The sequence below is a fragment of the Blennius ocellaris genome, assembly GCF_963422515.1.
Source record: "Blennius ocellaris genome assembly, chromosome: 6".
Classification (NCBI taxonomy): Eukaryota; Metazoa; Chordata; class Actinopteri; order Blenniiformes; family Blenniidae; genus Blennius; species Blennius ocellaris.
Window position 1 is genome coordinate 13,449,363 of NC_137655.1, and position 20,630 is coordinate 13,469,992.

The window sequence follows — 20,630 nt, forward strand, 5'->3', positions numbered from 1 at the left end:
CTTTACTTCATTAATTACGAGTTAGTTACTTCAGTTTACGTTATTCGTTACTTTTGAGGTACAAAAAAAACCGTTGAGGAGCTGCTGTCTCTTTCTCACTGAGGCACAACTTTATGATGTATCCAATAAATATGGCCTTTGTTATGCCAAAATGTGATCTAGCCTTTTCTTTTTCTTTCAATAATACAGCTCTGTTTTGTTTACACAAGGTTTTAAGTGACAATACCTTGTCTATTGAAGAAAAGTGCTGTGTTTACACTGTGGCAGCAGACACACTGACAACGATGTAGATAGTATGCAGGGCCACGAGGGAAGTTGCTCGTTTTTTTTAATGAAACCACACATACATGTGTGCAAAGAACAATAAATTATAAACATTAACAAAATCGAGAGTACCAGGCATTTGTATGGACGGATGATGAATTGGATACGATCAGGTCTCAATTATAAAAGTTTGATAATAAAACGACTATTATCGCTTAGACTGGGAGTCATGCCACTATGGGGTTGCCATGTTTATTGCTGTGTATGAGCAGAAGAACTATTTACCATGGAGGAGGTGAGCATGTGCAGTAACAGCGCTCTGTAGCCTCTGGCGGTCCCTGTTTTGGTGGAATTGCAAGCGTGAAAGAAAAGTTCCACCTTGGGAGCCGGTATTAAAAGTGACAGTTGCTATAGCGCTGAACGACTCTTCATATCATGTTATGTCACAAAATTTGCTAAATTCTATTAATTACTCATGCAAAATGAACGTATTTAGCCCGTTGTCTGAAGACACTATCTGCTTATCATATATAATCAAATACAGCAACTCGCCCTGTTGTAACGTCAGAGCAAGGAAACAAAATTTTGAGATATGGTTTAAAAATACATTTCATAAATTAAGTCATGTTGATATGATTTTTTCATCACTGTTGTATGAAGAATGTATGACAGAAAAGTATTAACACATTGTAAAGTTATAGTTTATTTTGTGACCTTTTTTTGTTTCAGTCAATGTCACATTCAAAACACGTTTACAGCCGAGCTGTCCTCATTTCCGAAATATGTTTACAGACCAGGTTTCCTTGACCCACCACATGTAACCCCTTCCAGCGGTCTTCATGACAGTGCACAGATTGTGGCCTATCAAACAACACGTGGATGAGTTTAAGGCAGGGGATTTTGTTTTCAGGACGTCAGCAACTGAGGCTGCATTTACATCCGTCAGTGAAACGGAGCCTGCGCCATTTCGTTGGCGCTGATGACAGAGGAGTGGTGATAGCGGTCACGGGAGGCAAAATCTTCATTTTCCTCTGTCAGTTGTTTGGTTTTCAACCCGACTCCAGACAGGGCCGGTGTAAGCACAATTTCATCACAGGAAGATTTCTTTCCACTGAAAGAGCAAAAGTTGAGATATGAGGGGGGGGTGGGGGGGTCACTGGTGTTTTTTCAGAAACACTATTTAGCTGCTGCTCCCTCATTCATTACAGCATACATCAGAGGAACGTAAACCAACAAAAAAAAACATACAGTACCTGATAATGCTACTCAGTGTAGATTTGAGCCAAGTGCAAAAGCTGAATTGAGCTGCAATACCTGCAAAGAAAATCACACTATGTTGCCAAGGAATTGATGATTTCTGTTGTGGCATTTGCACATTTTAGTCACATAAAACTCCACACATCAAACCTATTGAGGTATTAGTAAGGGAAGTTGAATTACTATACAGAAGTACAGTATATCGCTCTGACACATTAAGATCTTCACATCCACCTGCAAGACAAATGTTTGACACTTGCAGCACGTGTACCAGGAGATGTGTTGAGTCAGGCAGCTGCGGCCCGTTGTAATGCGACGAGTTTATTGCACTGATGCAGGGTGTCCCGACCAGCTATTCGCGAAATCCTAAGCTCTGACAGCTGCCAGGCAAATAAACCGCAAGTGAAACGCACACCAGTATCCACGTATCGAACCATGTCAGATTGTGGGCCAACTTACTGTATTTAAGTACCGACATATAAAACAGTAGAGAAACAAGACTTCTGAATGTAAAGGATCATATAAATGAGCTAAAGCCAAAATGTCATGCAAATGCATTCAACACAATGCCGATATGAAAACCTTTTTTTTATATATATATACCAAACTGATGACACATTTTACACTAATGTCAAATTATTAAATATGCAAAAAGTAAATGTTTACGTCAATGTTCACTTTCTAGAGGCTAGTACTGCCTGGATGCTCCTTTTACTATAATCACAGTACTAATTCTGTGGGAACTGGTGTCATCCCAGAGCATGGTGCTGCTACCACCCTGCTTCACTGTGGAGATGGTGCATTCTTGTTGAAGTGTTTGTGAAACAGCATCTTGTCTGATGGTCTTTGATGGTCCTTATTTTATTATATTTCTGTCGCAACACAAAATAATCTTCTCCCAATTGTGTTGAGAGCGTCCCACATGCCACTATCTCCTTTCGAGTGGACGCACAGTGTCTTGGTGACCTCCCTCAACCAATCTTCTCAGTTTGTGATTACATCCAGCTCTCAGCAGACCAACAAGATATGATATACTTCAAATTCATAATGATGGATTTCTGCTTAACTCAGTGGGAAGTGAAGTGAACTTGACAACTTTTAATAGCCATCTGCTTAATACATTTGAATGACCTTTGCTTGAGGTGTTCTTTTGTTTTCATCTTGTAATTTATTGAAATTTCTTCAACAGTTCACATATCAGCTGTACATCAACTGGCTGGATCTCCGAATAAGCTCAGTCAGTTTAAAGTGGGACAATATTTATGTAAACAGTGAAAGACTATATTTACAATGAATTGAGTGTTTGTAGAATTTTTTTTTTTACCATACCGGTACTTTTTTTTTTTTATTCCTTTTTATGAAAACCACCACATTACTGTATAGTGGCCATGGAATTCTCCTCTTTCAACTTTCAAATCAATATTATTTACTGACATTACTAATATTTGAAAGTTCATTACGAAAGTACACATTTCAATAGCCGTTTTTATGCTTTCTTTGGAAACAGTAGCAAGTAAAATGTTTATACACAATTGATGTCTGCATTTATTAACTTGATCTCATTGTGAGCATTGAATATGGAGGGTGGAACACCATGTTTTACTTTCTCTTTTCTGAGAAAATAAACATCATAATAACATAACTTTAATCAACTTATTCATACCATTTTGTTTCATATTCAATTTCAAAAAACACTAGGATCAGATCTAGTTCACTACAACAAACATGGATGAAATAAAGGGGTTCAAGCACAGGACTGCACAGGTACAGAAGAATTCACATTTGAGCAAATGTTAGAAAAGGCCATCAGGCCAAGCTACAATAAGTAGAAATAACTAGATGTATATATATATATAAGATATTCACCTTTTGGGAGTCCTGGACTTGCTTTTCCAATGTAGAAGTAGAGCAGGAAGGCAACAGCTATGTTTGTAACAGCATAAAGCCACTGAATGACAAACATGATCAGTATGGAACATGCTGCCTGAAAATAAACAAGTTCAAATCATTAATTCGGTCTTGTGTAAATAATGTTAAAGCACAAACATATCACACCATGTACAATGTACTTTACCCCAATAAGGGCAATCCAGTGGTTAGATAACTTTGCATAGAAGGACTTGTCCATGCTTTGATGTTCTGCTTTGTTTTCAGCACCTGCAATAATTGAAAGGGTGATGTTACGATAAAGCAGCTTCATCACTTTAGTATAATGTGTGAATCTGACAACCTGTGTGGCGACTGTGAATCTCAGCAGACGCGTACTGCTCATTGTGATGCATATTTTGGGGATGCTGGAGTTCAGGTTGGTCTTGAGTTTTGAGTTCCCCATTTTCACACTTCTTCTCGACTTCCTCGTCTGTTTGAGTTGAACTGAAGCCGTCTTCTTCTTTGTCCCCTTTGTTCGGGTCCAAAGCAAAGCTGTCTATTAGCTTCTGCTTTGCACTTGTCCTTCTGCTCTTCGATCTGTTGCTGCCGCAGTCCTGCGTGGACGCCGCCTTGTCAGCTCCTGACTCAACTTTTGAGACGGGTGGAAAGATGTGATCCATGTCCCGGGTGAACGCCAACAAGGTGCCTTTGCTGTGTGGGCTCTCGCTTCCACTCCCGTAGTTTGGTAGAGTGGTGTCGATCAGTGGTCTGGAGCTCTGCCGAGACGACCTTTTCCGTTTTGTCTTGGTCGAGCTCAGGTTGCCCGTCTTGCCTTTAGTCCGTAGCTGGAATGTCATGGCCACGCTGAAGTAGGAGTAGTCGATGAAGCTGTAGGTCAGCATAAAGTTGATCGTCACGATAGGTGCCAACACGTTGACTTGGCCAATAAAAATGAAGGCCATGGTCAACAAGCTGGTCAGACAGATGGCTGCCACTGGGGTTCTGTTTGGACCTTTCTGAATAGAGGGAGGAAGAAAATCACAAGATGGTGTCAACTGTTTTAGACAGACATAAAAACTATGTTTTCATTTTCACTTTACTTTTTATATTGACTTAGTTTGTTCATTTATTAAAAAAACATGCTTATTGTTTCTGTATTTTGAACACAGTACATCTGCTGAATGTAAATTAATTGCACAACTGAGCCAAAAATAATGACCATCTTGTAACTTAATGCGTAAACAAGGTTTCATATTGTTCTATAAAGTAAATGCCAGTAATTGACACATGACCAATCACCAATAGAAAAGCACTTAAATAAAAAGATCAGGATAAAAATGAAATAGATAAACATCATACGTATAAACTGCAGTCGTGATTGTGAAATGGGGTGTTCAGAATTTGTTTTTCAGTGTCTGCATTTACCACTCAAATAGCAATGGTGTCACTACTCATACAAGTCAGACTCTATCATATGTTGTTAATAAGGAGGTTAATTTCAGGAAGTGTGATATTATGCAATTACGATAAATACAATAGTAAAAACTTTCTTTTGGAGTAATTGCAGAAAAAACACAAATTCCACAAAATCTGGGCCCTTTCTGACTAAACTGCTATTGCAGCTGTGTCAACCATCACCAATTTAAAACCTAAATATACTCTAGTATATAGCATTTGAAACTTTCACAATACAAATGAGAAATGCTATGACTGACAGGAGAAAGGTTTAACAAACCAAGAATACAGAACATTTGTATTTAAGACCAAAACAATGACCCAACAGTAATTCTTTCCCAAAATATATAAAAAAAAAAAAAAAAAAAAAAAAAAAAAAAAGCCTTTTTAACATGTGGTTTGTTAACAAGGTTGCTTTTACTTCCCAGGTCCTGTCACACAGTTTAAGGAGCACCACTGTGTGCCTGGCGGGCCTCCAGAGCACACAGCGGAGCGGGGCCCTGCCCGTCGCCCTTCCTGCGTTTGTTCTGAGGCTTTGATTTGGGCCAAGATGTCTAGGGCCTCATTCCAGCCTGCTGAGAGGTCAGACACTGCTGCCATCCAGGGAAGTATGAGGAAAACCAGGGTGGACGGGGTCAGGGAATCAACGTGACCGCGCGCGCATACGAGTGGAGCAGCAGTGTTTCGTAACTATTTGCTACAATGAAGTCAGTCCACTCACTGAGATGGAGTATGCAACTCTATAATTAGGCAGTCCTGTAAATGTTTCCTGTTGAGTTCACACACCACACCCCCCGATACTTCCAGGCTAGCCACATTTATTGGGTTAGAATATGACAGTTATTAAAGGTTATGCTGGACTTTTATTTCTCCAGTAAACTTCAGAGGACTCATATTTGATTGACCAATATGGTGAAAATTTTATAGCTCCAAAGACATATTTTACTTTCAAGGGAAAGAGTACTTGATGTAACTTATCAATACTTAACTATACTTTGTACAAAGTTTTTAAAACTTGAGCTCCTAATACATTGTATGAACCAATTAGCAGCTCGTAAAGAAAGGCTGTTTTTCAGTTTGTGACGACAAAACAATTGCACACATATTTGCAAAATCCTCACAGCATGATTTCATATGGAGCTCTCATCAGGCAAAAGCTTGTTAACTGCAATTACGACACGTCCAAGAAGGTTCAAATCCAGACTTACCCAGACTGAGGATCATGGTTTGCATGCATAGTTTGAAATTAGGTTTATTAAAAATACAGCATATATCAGACTTCAATGCAAGAAGGCTGTTCCTTATTTTATGAGGTTTTATTAACGGTTGGTAAGAAATGGTGAATGACCTTTAGTCATGGCTGTCGTGCAGACCAACCGTTGAAGCAATTGAGATTCTAAAATAATGATTAATGTGACAAAATGTCAGAATGTGGGTTCTACCCATCACTGGATACTTGTCATTATCTATTGGAAGATCAATGCTTTGTAAAACCATTAAAAAAAGGAAATGAATCTTAGATAAACTAACTATAACATGTTCATTAATATAAATGTTCCCTTCTACCAACAAAGAAATCCGAATCTGGAAAATCCATATAAAAATTTTCACACTCATCTTATCAATAGCATGAGGGTTAGCTGTTAGGCCCATGATTGTTTATTCCTTCTTGTCAAATCCCCCAAATTACAAACTATCATACTAATTACAGTAAACTGAACTGTACGAACTCAATTGAACGGGAACTAATTCAAATTCTTTTTTCACTTTGACACTTATGTAAAAACTGCAATGTTAAACCATGACTGGTAGGTTTGATGGTTAGAGGCAATGGGTTACAGCCAAATCTAAAATTAAAGTATCACTTTTAGCATATAATAAGCCTCGGGATTTCCTGTATTAAATCAAAACTTATTTTGTTTATTTTTCATGCGAAACATTCAAAGAAGTTCAACATTCAACAGCGGTGTGAGAAAAGACGTGAGATTAAAATCAGAAACTTGAGTCACGCGCAAGTTTACAGCCCTGGATATAATGTGCTAATAAGACTGAAATGCATTACTAAGTGATGGAAGAGATTATTTGAGGAATGTATTTATTTTTAAAGGTTAAAAGTGTAAATTACAAACTGACAGTTTGACAGTTGCCATTTCTGCATAAACTGGACTGGAGATAAAGTGGACTGTTCTCTAATACTATGATTACTCTATTATATTGACTATATGCAGAGAGCATGTTGGCTTTTTTTTTTTTTTTTGCTCTACAAGTATTTCACAGGACAGTGAAGAAAGAATGAAAAGTAAGAATGTTCTGATCCTCAATGGAAAAGCTACTTTCTTTAGGTTTTACATCCCATATTCTACAATGAAACAACAGAAACAAATCCTTATTGAGTAAAACATTCTGAAAGAAGAGAAGTTTAGCATGTGCGTTCACAAGATTAACAGTGATGCTGTTTAATTCTACTTAATAATCAGAATTCATTGATACAATATCAAATGTTTAAAAAAAACAATGGCTCATTTTGGTGAAAGTGTTTCTTGTGCTTACAGGCGGGTTCACTGCTGCAAAAACTGCACACCCTCGCCCAAATAATTTCCATTGACACCTCAATGACTTGAGCTAATATTTTGCAGCATGCTGTCAAAATCCAGACATTCCTTCCTACATCAATCTATCCAAGGCACAACCCACCCCTTGTCCCAGAAAGGCCAGCAAGGGGATGACCCTCTCCTGGGCGATGCACTGGAGGATCCTGGGTGCTCCGTACAGACCGCCCATGCAGGAAGCCAGAGAGGAGATGTAGAGGCCCAGCAGAAAGAGGAAACCCACCAAGGAGACCTGGAGGAAGAAGAAAAACAAAGAGCGCAAAAAAGGATGGGGTGGAGTAGTGCGCTCACAACAGCTCCACCCAATCCAGTTCCGCTGCAGCCAGCCCCTTAGAAAAACAATGAGTGCACCACCAATGGAGTATTGAAAGACTTGTGGGATTTGTTAACAAAAAAAACCCCAAATATTTGCATTTTAATAGTGCCTCTCAAATATTTGGATGGCATTCAGCATTGATTCTAGTTTCACAAAATTTTGCCATGACAGGTCAATGAAAATAAAACTTGACCTTGAATAAAATGCAGGGAATCCTGTATCCACAGAAACTGAAAATTAAAAAAATGAACCAAGTGAGGTATCGTAGGGAATCCCCTCACCTCAGCCATCTGTTGGAGGGCCTCTCTCAAGAGTGGGATGGAAACAAAGAGAAAGAACTGTTTTACCTTTTCTGCGATCAAGAAGTCATAGCGCAGAGCCTCTCTTGTGCAGATGGCCCCCAGGAGGAAGACAAAGACCAGATACAGGAACCACCTGTGGCTCAACAACAGTACAACACACAGAATTATGAATAAGTGCTTCTTTCTCACTATTAACAGGAGACTCGAGTCATAACAATCTGACAAGTGATGGTTCGATAGGGATGAATGTGGGTTTGTTTAATCTCCACGGAGTCAGGGAGAAGAAGAAAAGTTACTGTTGAATGTGGAAAAAGACAAAAATGCCCCCTTATATTTACCAATGGGGCTTCAGGATCCCCTTTAGCAACTCCACACATCACAGCAGGGGTCCGAAGCTTTGTCCGCTTCGAGGATGTGAAGAATACATTTGCATATTTTTTTTTTTTAATCGTTCTGGGATCTCGAGCATTGTAAAGGCTCCTGATTTTTTGAGTTGGTGAGAGTCATTATTGTATTATTCAGCTTTACTGTAATGTTTTTCGGAGATAAGAGATTAGGGAGGGATGGGGTCCACAGTAGCAATCTGTGTGGGAGCCCGAGAAAAAAGGTTGAAAACCTCCCATGTGGTGGTGAGAATTCAAGCTGGAAACCAAGAAGTCTGTGGTTCTAGTCTGCATGTTGTGCGTGCATGGATATTTTTAGTTTTTTTTCAAAGCAGGTTTTCTCACAGGGAATAAATTACCAGTGGATGTCAACGTTTGTGTAGGATTATTGTGTTTTTTTAAAGATAATCTGGGTCCATGTCTGCGAAAAATTGCTGGAATCACTTCCCAGGTTGCATTGCAAAAAGGATTTCTAGGAATTCGTTATAACTATAGAAAATGTATGACGTCATAAGCGTCTCAATTCCTTAATGTGTACCTACTGTAAATGAGACTGTTTTTTTTTTTTAATTCAGCATTTTATTGTTAAGCTTTTGTGCTCAACTGTACTATCATGTGTGTTTTTGAAGGTGTGTTTGAGTTCTCCTACGAGGTAAGGACAGCTGCCAGTGTTCCCACAGGGATGTTGTGTTCAGGTCGCTGGAGGTCTGCGCTCATGTTGAAGCCTGCCATAACCCCTATACACACACAGAAACCAGAAATGTACACAACATACTGTGTAGTGCAAAATCTATTCCAACAGAAGCAGTGTTGATATGGGAGGGGGGCATTTTCAAAAGGTCATGACTTTCATATAATAGTGGAATAATGGGATCAAACAGGAGCAGGTGGTTTACCAACCTGTAGCAGCAGGGAAGAAAACTCCAAACACTGTGAAGAAGCTTTCCCCAGGACTATAATCTGGCATTGTGTTACTGATGAGCAGGCTGGGTGTATAACCAATGAAGCCATGCTCTGGAAGAGGAGACAATTCAGAAATAGCATCAGTGCACACGTTCACACAAACATTACTAGCCATTTCTCACCTTGCCAAATCTACTTTTTATTTTTTTAAATAACCTGGCATTTCAAAACACCAAAAGGTTGATCGCACGATCCACCTTAGTTCTAAGCACGATGAAGCTGCTTTACCTTTTGTACAACTCGCTGCTCTCTCATGACGTTTGAGCCATGAATTGACTGATAAATGTCCTGGTTCAGTTGGAATCAGTATTTAATCAGTCCTCCTCATCATGTAGTTCCCATTTTGATATCATGAGACCAATGAGATACCAAACAATTGATCAACGTCTCCTCGACATGATGAGATTATGCGAAACGAGGCTTTGGTGGCGTTACAGTGTCGGCAGGCGTGTCTCGTCAATACAGAACTGCCCTACACCTTGTGAATGGTCCAGCGACAAGCCCATAATACATGAATGGCATCATTAATCCAGTCATCGTGCCCCTGCATGAACACCACAGGTCTAGTCTTTTGTGAGCTGTGTATAAGTGTGTGTGAGTTACAGCCAACGCCATAGTTTTATGTAATAGAAAACCCAAATTGCCGGCTCCAGCTGAAAATGATCACGCAGCACTATATCAAAACAGCTGGTCCTGACTGGTGGCACATCGAGTTCAGGGTTGAGTCATGGTTGTGGCACGAAGCGCATCGAGATATAAAAACTGACCATGTCAACACTGTGGCTAGCAGACCTCCTATCTATCTACCTACCTCCCTGTAAAAGGGAGCAACCAACTAAATAAAATTCCCCAAGCACAAACTAAATTATTGTCGACCAATAAAAGGTGTTTTGGGGGGGGGAACAAACGTAGTGACAGTCGAGACAGGTTCACAGTCTGGGACCAGGACAGGTCAGTCAGTGTTGGTCAGTTTGTTCAATGTGTGAGGGGGATTGTTCAGCTTTGGTGGGGGCCATTTAAACCACACAAGTCTGAAGGGCCCGCCTATGTTACAACACCGGACATTTCCCCCTTGGTTATCTTGCGATGGGAAAGAATGTGTTCTCTCAGATTAATGACATGTTTATCCAAAAGGAAGTCACCACCCTTTTCAGAAGCTCAGCAGCTTCCAAGTTTGAGAGAAAAGAATCAAAGTGAGCGAGAGAGAAACCCAGAGAGAGAGAGAGAGAGAGAGAGAGAATAGACTTAGGCTTATTTCTTTTGTTTTAAGCTTTAGCATTAACATGTTCTGTTCACACTGAGCATGGACTCCAGGATATGCATTTGTAGAGGTGTAAAAACTGGCATCAAACGGATGAAGCTTTTTTTTTTTTTTTTCTTTTGTTCACTTTGTGACCCGGTGAGATCGCCCACTATCCAAACAAATCTAAAGCAGCCAGTGTCGATGTCTGCACCATGAGCTCCCCGCCCATATTACAACATCATGGTCCAACATCCAAATAAGCCTGACTGCTCGCTCTCACAACTGAGCCTTTCCTCAACCTTCAGCTGAGGGCGTTTACATTTATATAATCCTGAACATGAACACATCTATTATACTGTCATTCGGGATGAAAACCATATATCTCACTCGAACCCCTCACCAACAGATAACAACCCCAATTGTTTATAAAGAGAAAGCATATTGTTGGTTTTGTGTCAATGGAGGAAACACTCTTTCTGCTTTGGACCTGTTTTAAATTTACAACATGCGAGCTGCGAAACAACATGAGGTCATTGTTAATTTTGGGACTTTTAAGTCATCAAAAGAAACATTACAAGCCTGGCAGGATGGTGAAATTCAAACTTATCTCCAGTCTTGAAGGGAATGATCAATTGTAACTCCATGCTGGTCGGTAACCTTGACTTGGTGTTAGAACCTACTCCTAACAATGCAGTTTGATTCTAAAATATCCACATAAAAAAATAGTCAGATGAAATGCGAGCGTAAGACAAAGACAGAGAAGTCATGAAGTTACCTTCAAGCATTCAGTGTAACACAGAATTAAAGAGGAAAACCATGCAACATATTTGCACAACTGGTTAGATTGCCTTTACTTTGGGTTCAGATATTAATAGTTAAAAAAAAAAAAAAAAAGAGGAAGGCACATTATTAACCAAACATCCAATCAATTCATATTTCCATCCAGTGCCAGGGATCCGCAGTGGTTCGTGCTCTTGCCTCACAGCGAGAAGGTCCAAGTTCAATTATTGGCCGTTGCCTTTCTGGGGGGGGAGTTTGCATGTTCTCCCAGTGTGTGTGTGTGTGTGTGTGGGGGTTTCCTCTGGGTACTCCAGTTTTCTCCCACAGTCCAAAAACATGCATACGAGGTGAATTGGTGACACTAAATTGCCCACATTATACCAGCTGGGACTCTAAATTCACATACTAACCTCACAATCGTGTCTTTGGACAGTGTGAGGAATCTAATGAACTTACAAATCCATGCACACGCAGAAAGGCCTGCGTCCCGAATCCAACACTAAGCGTGTGAGGCTGCAGTGCTGACCACTCCACTTAACGCAGAAAGAGTTTGGGGCCCCAGGCTGGGAGCCATTGCACCAAGTCACCATGCAACCCCGCTTAAAAGCATGACTTTGCTGAAAATGCCAACTGACCAACTCCGTTTTTAGACCAAGCTGCGGTCAGACTGAACCCATTTTCTGGACGCCTATTCTTCGAAAGGCTGGTGCAAAGGCAGAGTGGGGCGCCTTTCTGAGCTCAGCATTCCTCTGATAGAGACTGGAATGTGTAGTCGGATTACACGAGCATCTGAGGCCTCTCCCTCGGTCTGACTGACCTCTCATTCTCCCACACCAACCAGAATAAACTGCCGTACATGGAAGACAGGCCTGGGTGTGATCTTACAGAGGTGGGACATGTCCCACTGGAGCGATTGAGAGTCGTTTATTAGTGTAAGGATCACAGAGAAAGATGATGTGGTGGTCCCTGTGGGAGAAGCAGGCTTCAGATCTCAGTTCCGGCCATCCCTCTTTGTCATTTTCCAGAAATGTGGGTGAGTCTGGTTAACACCCTAAACCCAAGACCCAAGGAGCACATTATGGTTTCTGTTGCTGTGGGGAATAGGCGTGTCACACCATAATTCCTCTACCCACCTCACTCTGCAGGGTTTGTGTTAAAACTGCTGGACTGTACAGACAATGCAGTGGAAACAACTGACCAAACAACATCATTTACCACTTAATTGAAGAGTGCAAGTGGGAAATGCATTCTCCTCCCATCGGGAGCAATAAAACATTCTGAGCAGTGTTGCATGCTGGTGTTTTAAACTGTCAGGGTCCAGCAGAAATAATTCACGTCATCCTTTTATTGGTGCTCAAGGAAATAATTGAACATTTCATTGAAAGCCATTTGAAAAGTTGTAAAAACTTTTGAGACTTTTTAATGACAGTAGAAATAAACACCGCCACCGTATGACGGACTATACAAGCATTGAAAAATGTGTTTTATTCATAGCTTCAGGAGTTCTTTAAATGGGATTCATTTCTCAGATTTCTGAAAATGCACTTTGACTAGATGAACTCTGCTGAAGAATGAAAACTGAAAATAATGGTGTGATAATGCAAAATGCATCAGTCAGGTTTACCGTCTGGAAGTATTTTAAAGTAAGAGTCAAAGCTTCAACATTTGTGGTATTCTTAAAAAAAGTGTGGTACTTTGTCATGGTTTTCCTCAAATCTTTAAATCTCAGAACAGAACAGCTGCACTTCTGTCAAAGTTTAACAGTACTTTAAAACAATGTATTCTGTTAACGTCATCAACATACCATAGTTGTTAGTTACTAAACATGGTCAATAAAACGGTAATTCGCACACAAAACAAACACAAAAAAGGAGGTTCCAAAGCAAAGACACTTTGTTGATGTACTTCAGAAGTTTTCAATTCTCTCCTTTTATTTTTCAAAAACGTTTTTGTTTTGGCTTACTTGATTTCTGCACTAGGATTTGTATTTTTTTTTTTTACGTTAAATTACTTTTTTTTAATCAACTATTTAATTACGCATTCAAAGTCACTTATGCTTTAAGTGTTTCCAATATTTGAGAGTAATACATTCTTGTTCCCAATGCTTTCCAGAATCACTCAGTCTTTTTCAAAGTAAGGAAATACGAAACGCACAAGATTTGACCACAGGTTGGAATGAGACAGGTTTTTTGTGACACATGACTGACATGTGACACAGACACCGGGGAACATTCAGAACAGCAGGACTTGGGAAATGTGCTTCAAATTATTACTTTTGGATTAAACACTCGTGTAGATTTGAGAGCATAGATGTTGAATCAGTATTTCTGACTGTCTATCTGCACTTCTATTGAAATAAATTGTGCCTGTACATTCCCCACTTCATCAGCCTAGATAGATTACGATAATGTAACATTCCCCTAAAATCATCTTGTCCCTTTTTATTATTCTTACTTTTCCAAATGGTCCCCATAACATTTGTTGGATGGCTGAACTCAATATGACACCACAGTGATGATGTTTTGACAGGGTGATAAACTCCAAACAACCTACAGAATTGCAGCAGAGAATAAAATTACTGAAGTGCATCTCAGTTGGTAAGACAGGTCGTCTTTGACTTACAAGGTTGCAGGTTTGATGCACATCTCCCTCTCTGAGAGAGAGAGAATTGTTGCCAGAACAATGACTCAATCCTTAGACTGACTCATATGATGCTGTGTTGCCTCGACTCTGAATTGGTGGCGACCAGGTGTAGCAGGTAAATGATAATAAAACAGCTGAAATCGCTCCATGTGGAGGAGCCTTTCCAAATGTTAAAAAAAGACCATTTCAAGAATATCAGCCTGGGAGAGTCTGAGAGAACCTTTTTAGGGTGTACTTTCCATTTATCCTCAGTTAGGGAAGATCAGATGCGAATGAATGCGTTGGACCACTGGTGTAGATGTCATGTTGCTAAATAAGGCAGGTAGGAGACAAACACTCTCACAACACAGAAATGACTATGAGGTACAATAAAAGTCAGAAGCACCAAATAGCCAAATAATTCAGTCTTTCTCTACTTTTGTTGCCATTTTAGATAAAACACTCTCTTTATTGCTTAAAAACGAGAACTTTCTGCTGGCTCGATAATAACCGAGTCCTAACTTTTAAATACCGTGCACACAGGTTTGTCTCTCAAGAGTGTGGAAGTGACAAGCCAATGAAGCTTTGAAAGTTGGCTATGCTATTGCCGACAGCAGGCGTCAGCAGTAGCAGGGATGCGCAGCAGTGTGAAACCTCCCTCAGCGACAGTGCTGCAAAGTGGACACAGGGGGCAAGTAATCAAACTGTGACCATATACGTTTGGCGGTGGCTCTTTTTCCTCCAGGATGTGCCTCGGTGTTCAGTGAGTTCAGGCTAATCTGGGCTGTTTCAGCCAGTTCGGGGACCTGCTGGTACATTGCCAGCCATGAAGTCACCACAACACACACAGCAGCTCCTAATCGGAAAAAGCTGGGGTCGGCTTTATGGATGGCTCTCACAGTTGCTCGGGATTGTAAACTGGAGTCTGTGAAGTGTGCTCTAAGGAGAGTGAGCGTTTAAAAAGGGGCTACAGGAGGTCATAGGACGGACACAGGACAATTACGTGGTACATGGTTATCTTAAGTAAAAACCATCCGATGCCCGGCATTAGACAAGCCTGGCGTCTTGGTGAGGTGTGAGAAGTAATGTCGATAGTGTAGTAAAGCTCGTGTGTGAATGTTGTTTTTAATGTAAAGCACATTAAACACTCTTTTCACTGAAATATGTTATTGAAAGAGTGAACTGAGTTCTGGTGCACTTTGTTCTTCCCACTGCAAAGGAAGCTGATAATCACTGAGAGCAGGAAATGTGGGGTCGGACTTCCTGGAGGCCAACAAAAGAAAATAACCTTTAAAAAGACAACATATCCTCATCGTGAAAAAAGACAAAAATTCCCCCAAGCAAAAAAAAAAAAAAAAAAAAAAACTATTTGAAAATGTAGTTTCAAATACAACTGCAGGGAAACGGCACATCACAAGGACACACTGTGATAAACGGGTAAAAAAGCACACCAGTACCAGTAGGAATAATCAAAATTATACTAGAGCGACATCTAGTGGTCTAAAAAGCTCATGGCTCCCTGCAAATACAGAACTAATCTCTGAACAGAACTTAACTGCTGCTTTGAGTACATTTGTAAAACTATGATGAATTACTTACATTGATTTGGAAAAATATAGAATAAATAAATAAATAATCACCCATGATGAATTCAAGTGATCTTTTCATACATTTTATGTTTAACCACACAAAAGGCATGACAGACTTGCCACATTCGAGGATTTCAGATCAGGCCCAGTGTTTGCATTTGCAAAGTTAAAAGTTGTAATGTTGTTCTTGTTTTATTAGCCTTTTACTTTCTGAAATGAATCATGCATGTACGTTTCTGAACACGTGCACACAGATGCAGATTATGTTTACATGCTGAGCTTCAGGAGTTTTTAGTCGCTCTGAAATTTTGAGGACTGTGCACTGGAAATGAAAATACATTGGCTGATATTTGATTGTAATCTTGATTCATTTCAAACTTCACACGGCCCTTTTGACCACGGCTCGGACTTCTTGCATACCTGGGTCGAGGTGCGTGAACGTGCCGATGATAAAGTCCAGAGTGGAAATGGCCAGCAAAGCCAGCAGCAGCAGCTGAAGCCTGACGATCCACTTGACCCCGGCCAGGTTTATTCCAAGCAGGCCAAGCAGCACGGCCCCCGACATGCTGCGGACCGCCCACTGGTTCTGTAGCCCCAGCAGCTCTGCCACCGACTCAGAGAAGCCTGTGATGTACATGGCTCCTGCCACACACTGCAGGGCGGAACGTTGGCGTTTGAAGTCGGAACATCAGGACAAAGATTCTTGCTGGCAGTCGGCTCCTGTTACCCACCTGTCCGAACACATAAATGAGACCGACGGCGCCGCCCACTCTGCCCCCCAGGACCATGGAGATCATGGAATAGACTCCTCCGCCGCCGACCCCACAGTGCTCGGAGACGCCGATCCCCGACATCACCGTCACTAATGCCACCAGCACGACCGTGGAGACGAGGAACATCCCGAGCAGGACCCCCGTGTTCCCCTGCAGGACCCCAGGAGACATGTTGATATTGCAATCCTCTGCCGTTGTCTATTCACAGTTCATTCATTCAATCTTTTCTGCTTTGTCCACGCTGGGTTCCAGAGAAATAAGGAGACACATAATCTCTTCTCCCTTTTCTGAGGTGACCCCGGGGGTCTCTTGCCCATTGCCTGATATACGTCCGACACGTTCGAAAGAGAACCATGCAGTGGGAGAGTGATACGTTTTATCGCCAATCTCATTCTTTCAGTCATGAGTAAACATTTATAACTGCAGGTGAAGGTGGGGATGTAGAAAGACATGCAGAATATTGACAAAAGTATTTGCTCAGTTTTCACTTCTCTGGTCACAGGTGTATAAAATCAAGCACCAAGGCATGTAGACTATTTCCACAAACAATTGTGAAAAAATATAATATGTCTATTAGCTCATTAAAAAAGTGTGTTACAACTACAACATAATCATTTCCTTAATTGGCAAAATAAGTAATTGAATATCGTATGTATCAAATTTAAAGTCAAATATTTCGGCTGTGTAATTTCATCAAATTGTTTGTACAATGTAACTACAGTAACTGTAACTACAGTACAGTCAAGGCAAACAACAAATCCACCATGTAGAGGCAGAATAAACTCAAACTAAAGAAGAAGAAATCTCCAGCAGTACCAGAACGCGAGGTGGTGGCCACCTGTCTTAACTGGTTTGCGTCCGACAGAGATCAGTAAATATGAAGAGGAATCATTCGACGTCACGCAGGCTGACGTGACAGCGACTGTTGACTAACCACCAGGTATCCCGTGCGTAGGAAGAGAACCACCCCGAATATATTGATCATGCAGGTGGTGAAGACGCCGTCCCAGGTCCCGAACAGAACGGGCTCCCACACAAACACTTTGATTTTCCACCATGGCTGACTGGACTGCTGAAGACCCTGAAACACAAACAAACAATTATTTCATGCCACTTTCAAAACTCCAGGTACTCCGTCAGAGTTTTTCAGATTTATTCCAAGTGTTTGTTTGTTTTTTCCATTCTTATTCTCTATTCAAATAATTGCTGAATAAAAAAAATGTTTTCTATTAAAGATAAACAAAAATATCGATTAATAAACTAATAATTTCTGCATATCAAGTAAATATTTGCTAAAAATGCTTCAATGTGAGGCTAGAGGACTGAATAACCTCAATAAATATTACCTAGTCTCTTTTATCTGTGTCCCTCTACACCACCATTCTAGTATGTTTATCACATAAATCCACATTTTAATCAATACAGCAAAAACGAATGTTCTGGAAAAGCTGAAAACCAGTAGAGAAGCAGTGTTTTGAAAAGTGGAATTGGTTTTATAGCCCAACACGCACTTTATTCGGACAAATTTAGCCTTTTCTTTCTTAAACTATTGCAGATCCTGTCATGTGCTGCCTTATATGGGAGGAATGAAGAAGCAACATGCTCACTCTTCATAAAGAGATTTAACTTAGTAAAAAAAAATTAAAAAAAATTAAAAAAGGAAGGTGAAGAAGGAAAAATATTTAATGAACAATTATAAAGTGAGATTCTCATCTTACTTGTGCATCCTCATGGAAGAGGTCGTGGACGTGTGTGTTGTTGCTGCAGCCCGCAGGTCCTCCTTTCCCGTCCAGCCCTCGACCCTCCGCCTGCACTTCACTGGTGGGGTCAGCGCTCCAGCCCAGTGGCGGCGTCTTCATCGCAAAACTTGACTTTGAAACCTCGACTCCAGCTCGGATCACGTACAGGAATCCGGATGTGTTTGAATTGGAAGTCTCCCGCAGCTCCGCTTGAACGGCGACAGGTGCAAAGTGAAGAGACCCGGATACAGCAGGGTGTGTGCGGGATCCTCACACCGCATGCAGACAGGGTTCAACTCCAAATGTGCGTGCAGTCGTCATTATTACAGCTTTAATTTACTTTCTGCTAATTTAGAATTAAAAACAAAACAAAAACAAACAAAGCGTTTCTTTTAATTTCTAACGTGGCCCACGTGACCAAACCATATCAAGAGTACACAATCCACCAAATATTTGTTCAATCTCGAAAAGCACATTTAAAAATAATCAAATATTAACTTTTACGGTTAATAAGTAAAATAAAAAGACCTACCTTTTCTTGAAGCGCAATCCTCAACGTTAAACTGAATACGTTTTGGTCTCATTAAAGCGAAATCTATAATCAATCGACCTTACTGGATCTGATTGAGGGGGAAAATAAATTTAAAAAAGTAAGGAAATAAGTGTTCAGGTCATGGCTCCTCTGTGTGAAAACGTCAGCAGCCGGCAGGTAAACTGAGATGCATTTGCAGAAGGATCCTGTGTTAGTTTTGGCAAGCTGCACTGGATCAACGTGACTAATGATTAAAGCCGAAAAATAGACGCGCTGCTCTGTACACTCACCCTTCATATTTTCACCGGTCGACTTTATTTCCATAACAGGTTTGGGGAAGGAGAGCTCCAGACCAGAAGACAATAACTTTTAAAGAGAAGCAGTTTACTACTGATCAGAAGTGGAAAAAAAAGATAAACTGGTACCAATTTTGAGGATTCAATTGTACCAAGTTATAAGAAAAAGTCAAGTTGTTTTTTTTTTTAAACTAAAATTAATTGCACTGGCAAGAGCAGTCTCCCAGATCCGTTTTCATGTTCCAGATTCCTTAAACCAAAACTTTGTTAAAAGAAAGAGAAACATTTGGAATTATAAATGAAAAAGCTTTGACTATTACTTCAGATTTTGGTCTACTCGTGAGTGACTCCTGATTGTGCCTGCAGTGCAACAATGATAAATTACTTACCTGGAAAACAAGAGTAGATCACTCTGGACAAAGTGTTGATCATTTGTGCCTTCCATTCCTTTACCCAAGTGAGGATATGATTATAATTTGGAGAGAAGTGATCAGTACACTTTGGCGTCTCTGTTCTTGGTTTACAAAGGAGTACACTTTGGCGTCTCTGTTCTTGGTTTACAAAGGTTCACAGCCACCGACTATTAGAGAATCAACTACAAATCAATTCTGAAACTGTGCAGCTTTTTGTGCCAAGGCTTTAGCATCCCAAATGTTCTAATTAAATTCACAAATAACTTTCCAGTGTCGTGTATACTTGCAAAATGGCTATTGGATGTTTGTAAGAGTCTGTGCATGTTTGTTTTCCTGTGTTGTTTTTACAGATCAGTAAGCATCAGAGGAAATCTCAAGTCTTTAAGAGCAAAAAGGCTGTGAAGCTAATCTAATAAATCATTGTTTTTTTTTTTAATATACAAGACATCCTGTGTGGCCATAATCCCAGATGAAGAAGGATTTACAGAACTCAAGTGCTCCCTAGTGGTTTGCTGTTACCCTCATTGAAATTCCTCCGAACACATCAGAACAGTTATGTCCAATCTTGACCAGAGAGTACTTGACCCTGCATGCTTCAGATGTCACCCTGCACCAGCGCACCTGATTGAAATGAGTAAGTCGTCTTCAGACTGTGCAGAGACCTTTTAAAGAGAGATACATTCAAAATGGAGGGCATTACTTCGGGCAGGAGGACACATACGACCCGGGACTGAGGAACCTGAAAACGCTTGATAACACAAGACATATTGCTCAAACAACTATCCCTTGGCTGTGTAAGAAAAACTAAAACCATCCAAGGTCACATATTGTGAAATATTTTATTTATAAGGACATGACACACAACAATCAAAACAACGATTTAATCAGATTGCTTACAAATCATAGTATATTGCAAAAAAAAAAAAAAAAAAATCTAATCATATGAGTTACTTGACTTGAAATTAACCAGCTACAATTAAAGCTGCACATTTGTCATTGAACAAGAACACTCGACCCAACAAGCCAGAGACCATGCAAATCAACATGTCCGACCTCATACTGAAGCGCGAGGCTCCGCTGTCAAATTCTCTACAAGCACGAAAATGTCAAAGCTCAGATTCCTGTCTGGATTTGAAAGATCTTGACACAAACGACTTATACGGGGATAAATGAGGGTAGCAAGAGTGACCGTTTGATATACTGTACATATCAGTGCCTTAAATGA

General features: G+C 40.4%; 1 protein-coding gene across 1 annotated transcript; it reads right to left on the reverse strand.

Moving 5' to 3' along the window:
• Window positions 1-1,122: 1,122 nt before the first annotated feature.
• On the reverse strand, window positions 1,123-18,284 carry slc12a8 (solute carrier family 12 member 8; the record flags this gene model as incomplete). The annotated part of the gene is made up of 13 exons (XM_080498174.1): window positions 1,123-1,375; window positions 1,518-1,578; window positions 3,388-3,505; window positions 3,596-3,678; window positions 3,752-4,406; window positions 7,540-7,686; window positions 8,118-8,205; window positions 9,105-9,192; window positions 9,356-9,469; window positions 16,073-16,304; window positions 16,384-16,575; window positions 17,360-17,506; window positions 18,144-18,284. The coding sequence occupies 13 exons, from the start codon at window positions 18,282-18,284 to the stop codon at window positions 1,207-1,209; spliced, it is 2,235 nt and encodes a 744-aa protein (XP_080354300.1). The 3' UTR covers window positions 1,123-1,206.
• Between the last annotated feature and the right edge of the window lie 2,346 nt (window positions 18,285-20,630).